The sequence below is a fragment of the Doryrhamphus excisus genome, linkage group LG13 (genome assembly GCF_037039965.1).
Source record: "Doryrhamphus excisus strain RoL-2023G ecotype Guam linkage group LG13, RoL_Dexc_Guam_v1.1, whole genome shotgun sequence".
Lineage (NCBI taxonomy): Eukaryota > Metazoa > Chordata > Actinopteri > Syngnathiformes > Syngnathidae > Doryrhamphus > Doryrhamphus excisus.
The window spans coordinates 12694430-12709595 of record NC_136369.1 but is presented as its reverse complement, the minus strand read 5'-3'; the positions used below and the strand labels follow the sequence as shown (position 1 = coordinate 12709595).

The 15166-nt window shown below is 42.2% G+C and overlaps 2 protein-coding genes across 5 annotated transcripts; both read left to right on the top strand.

Annotated features, from left to right (window-relative positions):
- Positions 1–2332: 2332 nt before the first annotated feature.
- On the top strand, positions 2333–5316 carry prrg4 (proline rich Gla (G-carboxyglutamic acid) 4 (transmembrane)). Its single transcript, XM_058088574.2, has 6 exons — positions 2333–2809; positions 2895–3058; positions 3129–3156; positions 3564–3705; positions 4519–4701; positions 4794–5316. The coding sequence occupies exons 1-6, from the start codon at positions 2689–2691 to the stop codon at positions 4819–4821; spliced, it is 666 nt and encodes a 221-aa protein (XP_057944557.2). The 5' UTR covers positions 2333–2688; the 3' UTR covers positions 4822–5316.
- Positions 5317–6214: 898 nt separating this feature from the next.
- Positions 6215–14933, top strand: qser1 (glutamine and serine rich 1). 4 transcript variants are annotated; one of them, XM_058088557.2, is made up of 13 exons: positions 6215–6606; positions 7573–7682; positions 7976–8101; positions 8206–11394; positions 11650–11951; positions 12035–12151; positions 12558–12691; positions 12828–12961; positions 13062–13199; positions 13297–13394; positions 13464–13610; positions 13803–13898; positions 13978–14933. In XM_058088557.2, the coding sequence occupies exons 1-13, from the start codon at positions 6497–6499 to the stop codon at positions 14110–14112; spliced, it is 4836 nt and encodes a 1611-aa protein (XP_057944540.2). In that variant the 5' UTR covers positions 6215–6496; the 3' UTR covers positions 14113–14933. The 4 variants fall into 4 exon arrangements, with proteins under 4 accessions (XP_057944540.2, XP_057944539.2, XP_057944538.2 ...); XM_058088556.2 differs by having other exon boundaries at positions 6216–6606; positions 12768–12949; XM_058088555.2 differs by having other exon boundaries at positions 6217–6606; positions 12768–12961.
- The last annotated feature ends 233 nt before the right edge of the window (positions 14934–15166 follow it).

Genomic DNA, 15166 nt, shown 5'->3' with positions numbered 1-15166 from the left:
TCCTTTAATTGTCCGCACTTATTTATGCCCAATGACCAACTTCCCATAAACTGCGTAAGTGTAAATATGTTTTTTCCTCTTAAAACAAAACAATCGTCAGAGCTTCAGCCTAAAACTATTTATATCTAATGTAAGTTATGTTTCTATTGCTTACATATTATAGGGTTTTAACTTTTTTGCAGTCCGCTTTGGAATCCCCATCCCAATTTTAACAAAGTGTATCATAGCCTGATCAATTGTATGGCGCATTAGTTGTAAAGCTTCATTATTTCTCTTGCTGTTTGTCTGCATAGCCTCTCCCTTCACTCCTGACCTGTTGTGCTCAGGCAACAGCATCTCCAGGCTTTTATCAAGTGGGGAGTATATCATAAAACACATTCTCAGGAGCACACAGTCGGGCCGAAAGGTGGAACGAAGTGCAGAGAAAACCAGGCTTCATGGAATGTTTGCAAAGCGCTGTATCTTGGCTGGAATATGCTCCTTTTTTCCTCTTTTTGTCTGGCTACTGATCCCTCTCCCTTGCCTCTAATTTGTCTCACTCACTGTGTTTTTTTTAATGTTCCTTCAAGTGAGAAGTCCCAGATGTAAATACAGGGGTCACTTTATCTGCTGCAAGGCGCTATGACCTTTTTTTTCTTATCTTAGTCAGATAGACGGGCTAAATAATGAAAAGCTACCTTATACTTGTATGGCAATTAAGAATCACAAACACCAACCTCACCGTGGGAACTATTGAAGAACCCTATCCACTTCTTTAGCAGACAAATTTCTCATTTTGATTACAATATTGCAGAGAAGTGACAAACACTGGGTTGACATCACACGCCAGATAAAGTCTGGAATTCATCATTTTCTCTGTGTCAACATTCCTCGGGATAAATCCTGAGAGTTGACACAATCCAGACATCTCGCCAAGTACAAGAGAGGAGGAGCTCTCATTGTGCCTTCAATTAGCACCATGCGGTAGTTCAGTATGATAAAATCCAATTACGTCATATCTTTGCTTTACATAAACACAAGGCTGCGAGAAAGACGCTTACATGGATTGTGTGAAACACAAGGCCAAAAACCATCATCAGCAAATCAACCACTTTTGTGACCTATAAATGTAGTTAGAATGTTGTATTCTTGCATTAAACAATGCCAAAGTTTCAGATAATGAGGTTTGCGCATTTGGAAGTGAGCCCTGAAAGAAGTTTGGGATGGCTCAAAACGCTCTGTTCCAAAAAGCGTGGTAAAAGCTGGAATAGGTGCAGATTCTGGAATATCTATAAAGCTTTGTGTGCGGGTTATTGTGTGTAGCTGCTCTATTGTAGTTCAATACAAAGGGTTGAAAAATGAGCATAATAGGTCTCCTTTAACATTTTAGTCACCCTTATTTGATGCTAAATGAAGTAATTCATAATTTAACACCACATTATGTATTTCCTTTTTTCCTTTACCACCAAACCGTCTCACCATTAAATAAGTTTAATCTGAAGTCCATTGTAGAGTGTCTTCCACTGGAAATGTAACTCCTGAATGAGCAGAGCTTTAGTGCTTTTCAAAGATGTTTATAGATCCCCAAAGATAGCATTGTATTACAAAAGTCATTAGAGGCTACCCATTAGAGGAGAAGTTACAGCTCCTGAAGCTATAAAAGCATCAGATAGATTGAGACGTATGTGCTTCAAATGTTTGGGCAAAATGTTGACTTTTAAAGGGTAATTAAAAAGAGATAGCCCTTGAAATTCCCCTGGAGTTTATTAGACAAGATGGACCTATGGAGTTACACCACATGAATGAATCAACGCATAAGAGAAAGTGCTGCAACGTAAATAACATTTTGTTCTCTTAAGTGTACATTTTTCATTCAGTCGTGTTCAGAAAAGTTACCTTTCCTTAAGAATAACTTTAGAAGACTTTGGAAGATCACGGACATCAGTCACATATTTGAATTCAGTGTTTCTATTTCCAGTCGCTCTCCCAATTATTCTAAATTCTGTTTATGTGCAGCATTTATAAACTTGCAGTAGTTTGCATCAACAAAAACAAAAAATCATTTAAATAGTCCAACTTATCCAAATTATCACTGACTTGAAAAAAAAAAAATCATCACACAGTATTGTTATGACTTATGAACAATACAGATCCAAATATTTACATCAAATGAAAATTTATTTCATTTTAAGTTTTCCCATGCGGAAAAAATCCACTTAATAAAAATCATGATAATTATATAGTATATTACAAAATGTATTACATGTATAAAAATCTATCTACAAATCTATATCAGTGAAGAGTCGCGTCTCTGCTGCTATCTAGCGGCCATGAGCGTGTACATAACCCATCGTGTCATCCAGGTAACGCGATCGATTGATTGAGTCTGGGCAGGTAGTTGTAGGAAGAGAGCGGAACATCAGTCGAGGGTAAACAAGTTGTCTTTGAAAAGCAACAACAAGGGACTAGCTCGGAATCACTTATTCTTTCTTTAAAGCATCGTAATGTTGATCAAGTGAAATAGTAGGGAAAACAGGAGACGGGGCCCTTTGGACGTTTCCTGTTTGGAAGTTTTATCAGCGTCGACATTGCGACACCTCCGTTGGTTTTATTTTTGTTCCCCATAAGTAGACTTTGGCTCTTGGTGATATAAACGATTGGTTCGTTTGAATATTTTTTTAGGGTGAAACTTAAATTTGTAGCCTTTTAATGCTCCCACCGCTGGTGCCATGTTACTTCGTCTTCACTACCTTCCTCTTCCTCCTGCCCTGTGCAGAGCTGGCCTGTGTGATGAGGTCAGCACCGGAACAGGAAAGGTCACCAGAGGAAGGTGAGGGGTTTTCCTCCTTAAATCATGCCCCTGTCTGTCATAATAACGAACTTATTATGGATGTAAATATATTTGCACTGTCAAGTGTTTGTAGGTGAAGGCGAGGCAAATTCGTTCCTTAGTCGTCATCTGATGTTTAACCGTTTCGACTTTGAGATTTTCGTCCCTGGGAATTTGGAAAGGGAGTGTTATGAGGAGGACTGCAATTATGAAGAAGCAAGGGAGGTTTTTGAGGACACTCCGGCTACAGTTAAGTCGTGCACTTGGGTCATTGATTGCAAATGGACATGCTTTGAGAATGTATTTTTGTGTTTTTCAGAATGATTTTTGGAGGAAATACACTGCAGGTAAGAAAAGAATAAACACAGACTGCCCTGGCGTAGTCTGACCGAAACATGGCCATCAATTTGCATCTCCAACCACCACCAAACATTCATACACATATTGTTGATTGTGCTCAATTACTACTTTCCACAACTCCAATAATAAACATGCTAAGTAATAATCTTTGACTGCCAATCATGTACGAGTGAATGTGTTGTCAAAAAAACCCCTGCATAACTCAGTGAGACTTGCACTTGCACAAAACCTGTTTCACCACCCTGCAGAGCACATCTAAAGGTTGATGCTCACTCGTCATACCTGCATTGCTCCTCTAGGGCTTTTGAGTGATATTTATTTTAACAGTTGTTGATCTAAAGCAGGATAGCATCAGAACCCCGTGATGATGTTTGTGCCTTGCACCAATCCACAGAAAAGGAGAAGCAGCCCTCAAAAGTGGACATTACTTCCCTCTTGGTGGCACTGGTTGTTGTTGGGGTGATCTTTGTCCTGGTGGGCCTCCTCAGCTGGTATTTTTGTCCAGGCAAATGTAAGGACGACTTCAGCCGAGCCAGGTACAATCACTATCCCTGATTTTGACGCCATTTACTTGACTTATATCTAAATGTGTAACGTCTTTGAAACAAGGTTTTACATCCCATCAAATGTTATTTTGCACACCTCAAATTTGGAACCCATTATTGTTGCTGCTGGACTGGACTACCTAGCATGCATTGCGGGCATTTGGAAATAACAGTTTTAAGTTATAGTAGTGTTATATAGCACTTAGCTGTTGTTTATCACCCACATAGTAGTAGTAGTTGATTTATGTCATGCGTTAACTTGCTGTGGATGTGTTTTGCTTCTGTTTCGTTGTGTCGTGAGCAAGTATATTCATTCTGTTTAATGACCACCTATATATGGACGTCCCCCTGACTATTTTTAGGCACTCAAAAAGTTTGGTTATAGCAAGTGCCTTTTCCGCTTTTCTGACCTATATATGTAGTTAGAATGTTGTATTCTTGCATTAAACAATGCCAAAGTTTTAGATAATGAGGTTTGCGCATTTGGAAGTGAGCCCTAAAATAGGTTTGGGATGGCTCAAAACGCTTGGTTGCAAAAGGAGTGGTAAAACTGCCCCTCTGCTCTCACCAGGAAATATATGCCGCTAACAGTGGTAGGTAGTGATAGTAGTGTTAAATGAAAAGCTAAGTGGACTATTTTGCACAATAGTACAAACAATGATTACAGTTGTAAGACAAAATGTATTTGTAGCTCTGATAATCCATAAGGAGCACAATCACTAGCAATATTTGACCCAACTTGTTCATTGGAGTACACCAATCATGCCACAGGATATTATGTACGCGTTTATCACCCTCCCACAGCTCAGCTCGGGTACGTCCCAGGAGAAGCAATGCGCCTCTCATCATGCGTCGACTAGAGGAAGTGTCTTTACAGCCCATGCCGCCGCCGCGTATGGAGGATGTGGATCCCCCTGGACTGCCCTCTTACGAGCAGGCCATCGCAAAAAGTGGACAACACGATGCCCCGCCGCCTCCTTATCCTGGGTATTTCTTCATCACTTCATAAATTGATGAGTGAACTTGATCATCAGAATTATTTACATTTATTTACTTTTTTTCCTCTTCTTTCACTGTAGTTCGAGAACTGGAAGTATTCGTCGGTAGAGTTGTCCGAGGACCTTCACATCTTTACATGACCACAAGCTACAATGCAAGCCTTTCTGATTGAGTCACCTTTTAATTTCCGGAATAACTTACAAAGTATTATGTGCAGCAGCTTGTATTATGTTTCATCTTAAATTAACTTTGTAGAAAAATCCTAAAGGCTACACTGAATAAACGCTTTTACCATTTGATTCTAACTTCACTGAAGATAAACAGAGTGATCGTCTGCAACATCAAATCACATTTTACATTGACACAATACCAGTATTTACATTTCCTAGTGCAAGAAAACAGCACTAAAACACATTTTAATGTTAGGACAGATGGAAATCATCATCATTGTTTTGCATCACTATTCCATTCTAATTAGTAACAAGTTATTTCAGGAGCAGTCGCTACATGCAAAGTAGCACTGAGCACTTTGTTCTTACAGGCTCACATGCATGCTTTACCCTGTAGTGTCATTTCAATGTTATTTCAACAATAACGTCGAGTGAGAGTTGTTGATGTTATGAAACATGACATCACTAGTATGTTTATGGTGACCTTGACACAATACAAGTATTTTTACATTTCTGACTCTGGTGACGATGAAAGCCAAGAAAACAGCAGTAAAATACATTTTGATAAGATGAAAATGATCGTGCAAATTGTCTTCATGAGAAGGGGTCAAATTTGTACTTGAAGTATAAATCTTTGTTTTTGCTTGATACTTTTAATAAATTAATATATTAATGACATGGTTTGTTTTTTAAAATTGCCTGTGTCATCTTCAATACGGAATTACACGTCCAAGTACTTTATATGGAAATGAGAAGGAACATGATAACGGCATGCATACAAACAATTCCATAAATTCAAATAAAATATCAACATTGAACTAAATAAAAATCAATTTACCGATGAGGGAGATTGCTAATATTGCTTAATTGAACTTCAATTTTTGAAAAGCAAGTCAAACACTGGTTGCATATTACATATCTTAATGTAGTTTTTGACCAGCTGCCTGTGACCCTCCAAGAATGGATCTGAAACGCACTTTTGGGTTGCGATCCACAAGTTGAAAACCTGTGATATATAGAGGATCTTTGCTGTAGGTTCTTAAAAACTTTATAGTTAAATGAACCATTTGGCGAGGTGACATTTTAATGTATGAATTGACATTATATACTCAACAACAGCAATAATGTGGCCGCTAAAACAAATGAAAAGTTGAATAACTGATCCAGATGATACATGGCATTCACTTTGATGTTCGTGTTTTATAACTTGGCACATAATCCGTTACAGCTCCTGGCCTTATGATATATATATAAGTGCATTCATAAACCCATGCATGCTATTTATTAATAGATGTTAGATACTAATAGATTGTACAGGTCTGTGGAAGAAGGGCTAACTTCAGCAGAAGTGCATGATGGGAACTATACCAACATGGGTACGCGAACGCATGCAGGATAGACTGTGACATGAACACACACTAACCAAGAAGTCACCTAAAAGGGGGGTGGGATAGGCACACTTTTTCATCCGGGGAATAGCACGTCTTCACTGGGGGGAGTTAGCGGGCCTTAACGTGCAGTGCACCGCTCTAACCGGACCGCCGGTGAGCAGCTGCTAAGATGTGTGTCCGCCGCTCCACGAAGCTCCGCCGGGGAAGTGAGCCGTTCACCGGATGATGGACAGGAACTACCCGAGCTCCAGCTTTGCGGACGCGCTGGCTCCAGCAGCACAGCCCGCAGCCTCTTGGGCCTATGACCGCAGCTCGGCTACGATCAAGCCAAGGTAACTGATGGAGGGAGGAGAGGAGGGTGGGTCACCTCACTAAGGAAATATCCTGGACGGAGGGCCTAGCTGTTTTTTTTACGGGGTAAAGGGTGCACTCGTCTGTGGGTGAACGAGAAGAGTCAAAAAGACTTGGAAGATTTTGGTCCAACTTTTGGCTAACTTGTCAGAGGTTACTTAGCGGTAAGTTAACGCGTACTACCTTGCTGTTAGCTAATAGTGAGCCTACTCGCCATGGCTGTGCGCACTTTCCACAAACTTTATGCTTTTTGTGTACACTTCAGAAACATTAACTGTTTAGGCTTTTATTAAGTTATTGGTATAGAGCTACAGATAGTCACCATTACATAAACAACACTCGAGGCAGTCAAAACAACGATGAGAATGTCCAATTAGCTTCGTGTCGCTACTATTAGTATAATCGAGAATTCATTCATGCCTTACATATTCATTTTAAGTTGTGGTACTTTTGCGCTTTAACTTTGGCACACAAAAATGCTCAAGTTAGCGAACCTATCTAAAGTTGTCACCGGTAAGAGAAATCAACTTGGTGGCAGAAGTGTTGGATGTTATAAATAACATCCAAATAAATTTCCACCATAAGCGACTTGAACGTTTCACCGACATATATTCAAAAGCTAAATCCCAAGCATCCACAAACAGATGCTAATAAATCAGCTGAGTTAAATGTTGTGGTTATCAATTAACTTTAGTAATTGATATACCAGAGCAGTGATGAAAGGCAAATCAATACTAAGTTGCTCTCACACAACTTAGCACACACATTGAGTACTAGCCTTTGATTAGATGGTCAGTTGAAATCGATACTTTTTCCAACAATCTTGTTTATATTTTGGAACAGTTTTCCTATAGGACAAGCTTCAAATGAGTCAAACTTCCAGCTCCTCACATATTTTATACATCATGATTGCCGTGTGTGGTGATTTTAGTTGTTGTTTTATTCAGTTCCAGTTATGGTGCAGCGCAGCTTGATGCAGGCCTCCTCCAGCGCCAGAGCTATACTTCGACACAGCAGCTCCCCACCTACACTACAGCACACCTGGCTGCTGTCACAGGTGAGCTTATGTTGCTATGAAGGGTCAAATTAATATTTGATGGAAAACATTTTATTCACAAAAGTGCAAAACAGAGAGCTGACGTCTCACAAGATAAACTGATGTCATATATGTAAAAATATTTGACATATATGACAGAAGGTTCTGTCAGATTCTGAATTGTATGACCTAAGCATGTTCAACCTTGACGGTTGTACTCTATGTTGCGATGTCCGGTATTGTTGCATTATTTTGCATTTGGAAAATAAAGTGATTACTAATTTTGGACTAACTGTGTAACTCCTGACCACCAGGAGCACTTGACACAAACATGAATACGTCAGAGACCTCAATCATGAGCTTCCTGTCAGCCATGGAATCAAGAAGTCCTGTTAGTGCCTCACTACTTCCCCCTTTCAGACCTCCATCATGGCCTGCAGGTGAATAAACATACATTGTTTTCAATATTAGTATTGTACTCAACAAGGTATACTTGTTTGGTCATAAATTCTAATGTCATTACCTTCTAAATTCTGCAATTAAGGTATCAACTCCACCACCACGGAGCTGTATTTGACTGGTGCTCTGCCTTCTACCGCCACATTTCCTTCACCGGCTGCTCTGTCAACCTATCAAAATACCGGTCCATACACTTCCAGGAGTTATTCCACCAACCCTTCCGTGGCTCTCCAGGAACCAGCCCTCAGCAGTTCCACCAATGGCCTGTTGTCTCATCACGACCCCCTCCTCCAACTCAAACCGAGCCAAAGTGTGCTTCCGACAGCCCTGACCTTCAATCTTTCTGGCCCCGTTTTGGGCTCAACCCTTCCAGTGCAGTCCTCCACATACCGGTCAGCCCAGGAGTCGGCCCCCCACCTCCTAGAACCACAGTTTAGCCTTCTCCCACCAGCCCGTCATAGTGCCTCACAGTCCTACGGTGCCACCGTTTTCTCAGGCTCTGTTGAGAGAGCGCTTCAGCGGGAATGTAGCGTGATCAAACACCACCAGAGGCCTTCTACAAGCCACGTAGCCTCAGAACAAATGCACAACTCTGAGGACTCATTACAGGGTTACTATGGCTCTGGTGGTGAAGGGGCCATGTCCTACCAACAAGACCCATCTCACGAGACCTCGGCATCTTGCAGCCCTTCTGCAGAAGATGACTCCTCTCACGGGATCAATGGTGCCATAAAACACAAAGTAGACTCAGTTACTCAAAGCTATTCATGCACCACGGTCCCAACAGCTAAAGAGTGCTCGTCCAAATTAGCTTCTGTTGGCCATGAGGAGAATCAAAGCCTCTCCCAGCCTGGACAAAAGCAGAACTCTGTGATTGCTAACCATCTAGCACCACAACTACCCAGCCATATGTCTAGCAGTCTGTCTCAGACCTATATTACACCACATACCCAGACACAACCCTCCCATTCCTCCTCAGACAATTTATCATCCCTATATAAAACACTACCTTCCATCTCCAGTCTGTCTAGCCATGTGGCATCTGTAAGTCAGGCTCTGGTATACTCTCCCAGTCCAGGCCTGAACCAAGAACAGTACGGGGTCCAGATCCAAGGTTTATGTCAAGGGAGTTATCCCTCGTCTCACTCTCAAACTAACCCAAATGTGGTTTATACGTCTGAGTCACAGGAGCAGGCTTCTGTCACTCAATCTCAGCGCTATGCCATAGTACAATCCCTGAACCTTTCTTACCAAGCCACTTGTGGACAGAATCTGTCTACCTCTGCACAGGACTACGCCCTAATGCAAGCCTCTGTGGGAAGTAAAACACTTGGCACAGTTTCTCAGCAGGCAGCAGTCCCGACTACACATATTTATGAGACTGTGCCTGCTACGTACTCTTCAACTGCCCAAGCTTTAAATAATAATAACATCAGATCATCATTAAAGGACATAAAGCCAACGTATAGCAAACAGACACTTGAAGAACTCCCTTTACAGGACCTACAGGCTCTCCAGCAGGCATCCATGGGGGGCTCTGTTGTAAATGGTACCATGGCAGCACACAACAATATAATCTATGTTGTTTCAAAAATGGATGACCTCCACAAAACACAAAGTGTCATCAGAGACAGTTCACGTTCTGATGACCAGCTTTCACAGCTAAACACAGCACAGGTTAGCCACGAGAGGTTGAGCTCCCTGGGCCAGCACCACAGTCGCCTAAGCAGTGCCAACAACCAGGAAAATGCAGATATAAAAACAACTAACTCCGGTGTTATATCTTCACATACACTCCTCAGCCCAGAACTTAAGCAGCGGCCTCTTCACATCAAATCATCCGAGCCACAACTAACCCACCAGGAGCAGACCCCAGCATCCCACACCCAATTCATCACTGTCCCGAACACGCAGGTTCTCTTAGAGCCTAACCAGATGATTCTTCTTCAGCAGCCTCTCATGCACCATGCCCAAATGTCTTCAAAGGTAGTACCAGTGCAAGGTCTTCAAACAGCCCAAAGTCTGGGCCCTCTGAATGTCCAATATCTTCAGATGGATCAGGATCAACTGCTTTGTCCCAGTGTCTCTGAAACACAAAGTCAGCAGGTCACAGTTGTGTCTGCGCAGAGCTCGGGGTGCTCCGATTCTTCTAAAGACCACTACAGCCAGCCAGCAAATCACCAGTCAAATGATGCTAAGAACCAATTTGCCCTTAACTCCCTTTGTTTCCCGGATTCTGTGTTACTTGCCGATGAAAGGAATATTTTATCAAACGTTGACGACATCTTAGCTGCCACTGTGGCTGCCTGTGGCGTCACACCGCAGGATTTGGTCAAAGCTGCCTCTTCCAGCCAAGCTGAAATGGTAGCGATTGCAGGTACTGTTGATGCCAAGAATCACTTTCAGACAGTGGATATAACGCACATGTCACAGAGTTTCTCCACAGCACAACAGACAATCCTCACAGATAGTAACTCCATGCCTATGACGTTGAATGGAGCACAGATCTCTACAGACCGGCAAGGACTGTCTGTTCATGACAACAGTTCTGATCTTGACACCAATGGAGATGCGGAGAGCTCGGAAAACGACTACCACTCAGTTGGGCAAGTTTATGACCCTTCAGACTTCCAAAGCACTGTCAAAGGTCAGTGTATCAAAACTGAGAACGGCCTCATGGAGTGCCCAGGTATGGAGGATTTCCCCAAAAAGAAAGTCCGCTCTAAATCTTTGACAAAGGGAGAAGATAATATACAAGCAAAACCAGCAAAGCGTTCTGTACCAGCAAAACGGCATAACTCCAGGGGCGGTGATGCCAGCCCGTCTGCCTCACAAAGCACGTATGATGGTTGTCCACAGCAGGAGAGAATTAGGCAGAAAATTCGGGAGGTGGAAGAGAAACAGCCAGAGGTGAAAACCGGTTTCATCGGCTCCTTCCTGGACTTCATTAAATCTGGTCCCAAACAGCAGTATCCCACAAATCCTTCAAGAACCGTCAGTCGGCCCAAAAAACCCAGTGTCTTGGCCAAACCACCACAGTCTATTGTACCCCCCAAAATTCAAACTGTGCTGGGTCCACTGATTGCCCAGCAGAGTCAGGGAGCAAGCTCTCAGCAGAAACGTCTGGATGAAGAGCTACAGAAGAACTTGGAGACGCTGCCATCGTTCAGCTCTGATGAAGAGGAGAACACTGGAAAGAACCAGGCACTGAGGAACAGCATCAGCTCAGCGCTCTCTGCCCTTGATGAGTCCGCAGAACGCAAAGCCAAGCCAGGTATACTAACACACAGCCAACATTTGTCAAAAACAGTCAGTCCTGTTGCAACGCTGGATCTGGTTACTTAACTGTAGAGCAGGGGTTTTCAAAGTGTGGCACAGTCGGCGCGTCAAATAACAGATTTGAGCATGTTTTGATGTTTTCTACTTACCCTCAACTACTTTCCTCAAGCTGTTACTGGCGTGTAAAGATGCTCAATCAGGAAAACTAATCAATTCTTAGCATGCTAATGTGTATTTAATCCTCCTCCAGATAACATCCCCATTATGATACTGAAACCACTCCAAGTGCCCACTGTGACGTTCAACATCACAGAACCCCACTTTCCACCGATATCCACTTCCGGCCAAATGCCAAACGCCGTCGTCACAGGAATCGCAACTGCGGTCAAACAGCAGTCTGAAGAGACGCCGCCTGGCCAAATTGCTGTACAGCTGAGGAGTGTGGCCATTGAGGGACTGACTGACGAGGAGCTGTCGGACAGCGGAGGGGAAGGAATGTACCGGGAAAGAGATGAGTTTGTTGTGAGGAATGAGGATATTGAGGTCTTGAAGGTAAAAAGCATGCAAATGGGCTTCTAGCAAGAAAATGAATCCTATTCCACTTGTAAATAATATGCACTGTGCTCTGTTATCAGGGGACGATGCGAGCAGGAAGTGAGCCTCCCGCCATTTGGAAAGTCCAGAAGGCTCTTCTACAGAAATTTGTGCCAGAATTAAGAGATGGGAAGCGAGTGTTCTCGGCTACTAACAGTGTGAGTGAACATGTATACTTCATAACTCAAATAATTGAGTATCAATTGAGGTAAAAATACATCTTTTAAAAGCCACAAAAACGTGGGCTCCAGCAAGAAATATTGCTGTCCGCTTAGGAATTCGGAGCAAAGTTACGATGCAGACCACCACAAAACAGGTAGCGCCAAATGCATTTGTGGCGGCTCAAATATATCAGTGGCGGGCCATCAGAAATAAATGTAAGGAACCCTTTTTATTAAGGTAGAGTGTTTTATTCATTTTACTTAAGCGCAAGTGAGAGGGCAACCTTGAGAACCTTGTATTAACTTATTATTAATCGTATTTTTTTCTTTTTACACTAATATTTTTGTCATGTAAGACTAGTTTATTCTCCTATGTAACTTTTTTTTTGTTGGCTGTGTGTAGTATCTGGGATACTTTGGTGATGCCAAGACCATGTACCAGAGAGTCTATGTGAAGTTTCTGGACACTGTAAACAAAAGGGAGTATGTCCGAGTGTGCAGTCGGAAGCCACGGTGCAAACCTATGAACTCACTAAGGTGAGCGAAGATCACAAACCTCTGTGGGTTGAGTGCTGTTTCTGGCGGTGATGTCATCTTTTGGTGTGTTTCACAGGAGTTTTCAGGTGAAGACCTTGTTGGGCTTAACAGCTGCCCCCTTCTCGCCGTCTCATAGCCAAAAGCCTCGATCCACCAAGCCCTTCAAGTCAAGAGCAGAGCCACCACCCAAGAAGAGGAGGAAATGGAAGGAGGCGTTGTCACCCGCTGCCTCGGGGTCTTCTTCTGCAGAAGATGCTGGTGAAGAAGATGGTAGAAGATGAAGCATTTTTGATGGTTCTCAGTTTGGGAATTTTACATAGGATTGTCGTCTAAACTTGTTGCTGCTTGCTTCCTTGTCACATGTCCCTAGACTTAAACCCTCCTGTGCCTTTTGCTTCACGACTTCTCAATACAAGAACAATGATGGACACTTTCAAGAGCTTTGTGGAACTGCTCATTAGCATTGCCATCGATGAAGATGTGATGACAGAACTTGAGCGAAGGAATGGTAAATTACCAAACTATTCTCCTCAGCTTGGTAGCTTAGCGGGAGTAACCTGGAAAAAGTGGTTTCAATCAGTCTGACATCTTGTCACATGGTACAGATGAGTTGTTGCTGCCACATATGAGAAGAATGGATGGGTTGATCACGGACAACAGGAAACGCTTGCTTCAAAAACTGCACATTGGGCAAGTCCTCAAGGTGAGTTTTGTCTTTGGAACAGCACGTTGTTGCTGTTTGGTTGCAACACAAGTCATATGTGTTCTTCAGACGGCGCTGGACAGCTCCCCCGAGATCTCAGTGGTGACAGAGCTGAAGAAGGACGGGGAGGCACCTACCTTCAAGGTGCGTCTCAGCGGGAAGGCCTACAACAAGAAGACCTTGAAGCCTTACAAGTTGCCTGACAAAGTTCCACAGGTATGAATGTGTATTTTTTTTTTACAACATTTACTTAATTGTGTTTGCTTACATCCGCTATTCTTTGGGTGCAAATGTCTCTTTTTACGTAATATGAAAGCACCATGTGTCTCTCTTTATAGCTGTGCTCTTGTTCTATGTCCAGCAGAGGGCGCCAGATCACTTTTAATACCTGTCTCTTTCCTCCTGCAGGAGTACACAGTGGACCAGCAGAAAAGCCAGTGGTTCTCTTTGTATCACTCTCTACAACACTACAAGTACCACACATACCTCATGTGTAAGGACGAGGTGAGACATAATATACTTGTATACTATCTTAATATACTTGTTATTTCACTAACATCACACGGTGGTGCTTGGCCTCCAGGTCCTGCGGGTGAAGACAGGAGAGCAGGGACAGCAGGAGACCATGCAAAAGTGCCTGCAGAATGGAGCTTGGGTGGAGGGGCTTTTCAATCGCTTTGGGGAGCTTATAAATCAAGTGCAGCAGGCCTGCCGATGATGGACTCAAAAAGACTTAATAAGTACTTAAAACAAGGACTCGTACTCCTAAGGCTCTCCTCCCAACTCCTACATGTCTGTTAAAGAGGGGCTGAGGCCTTAATAGGAACCAATTAAGGTTAGCGTACACCGCCTGTGTCTCGGTGGAAAGCACCAGGAAATGACGTTCTAGGTGCGTTTTCCTCAACGAGCTTCTCCTAGTCTGTGTTTGTAGCGTTTGTAGCCACAGGGCCCTTTTATATTGCTCTCTATTATAGATTTACAGTTTCTATTTTTTTTAGCCAGATGACTATTGACATGAGATGAAATTGGCATAGAAAGTAGATGGCCTACAGATCTAACTAGTTTTAGCACTCTGATAAGTACGCTCAAACAGAGAGAAGCTGATTGTAAAAAGTAAAATTTATATTATATATATATATATAACTCTAGTTATATACCTTTTTAAAATAGTGCCAACTCACACATGGCTATTCATATATAGTATATATACTGTATATATACATAGTGTACATTTTGTATAAGAAACAGCAGGTTGGAGTATTGCTAGTGAAATACTGTATCTTGTATACATTTAAACTTTTGTGCTACAACCCCCGACTCCCATTTTTATAATGAATATTGTTCTAAGGGTCAAATAAAGCTGCCTTTATACTCCTTTGCATAGCTCACATTTTATGATGAATAGATATATATTTTTCACAGACGTAAATATTGTTCAGGACTTTTTTGTTTTTCATCAATAATAGAGTATTTTTATGTCCTTAGGCAAAAGTGTGCTCAAATGTTCGATGCAGTTTGTAAATAAAGGGCTGCGTGTAACACTCATTTTCTTTTATTTTAGATGTATTGTTGATATACAGGTGCCTCCTTCCTGATTTCTTATTTTTTGCACATTTGTCACATGTAAATGTTTCAGATCATCAAACAAGGACAACACAACTGAACACAAAATTAATTTTTTGAATGAAACGTCTTATGATTTAATTAAAAAGATTCATCCATCTGTCTATACCCTATCACTAGGGTCGCGGTTATGCTGGAGCCTAATTTCA

Bases quoted from the DNA above. Each gene is read 5' to 3' on its own strand.
- prrg4 (XM_058088574.2), top strand. From the start codon at position 2,689: ATGCTCCCACCGCTGGTGCCATGTTACTTCGTCTTCACTACCTTCCTC. The intron at 2,810-2,894 runs GTGAGGGGTTTT...TGCACTGTCAAG, and splicing joins GGAAAGGTCACCAGAGGAAG to TGTTTGTAGGTGAAGGCGAG. The intron at 4,702-4,793 runs GTATTTCTTCAT...CTTTCACTGTAG, and splicing joins CCGCCGCCTCCTTATCCTGG to TTCGAGAACTGGAAGTATTC.
- qser1 (XM_058088555.2), top strand. From the start codon at position 6,497: ATGATGGACAGGAACTACCCGAGCTCCAGCTTTGCGGACGCGCTGGCT. The intron at 6,607-7,572 runs GTAACTGATGGA...TGTTTTATTCAG, and splicing joins TCGGCTACGATCAAGCCAAG to TTCCAGTTATGGTGCAGCGC. The intron at 13,611-13,802 runs GTATGAATGTGT...TTCCTCCTGCAG, and splicing joins TGCCTGACAAAGTTCCACAG to GAGTACACAGTGGACCAGCA.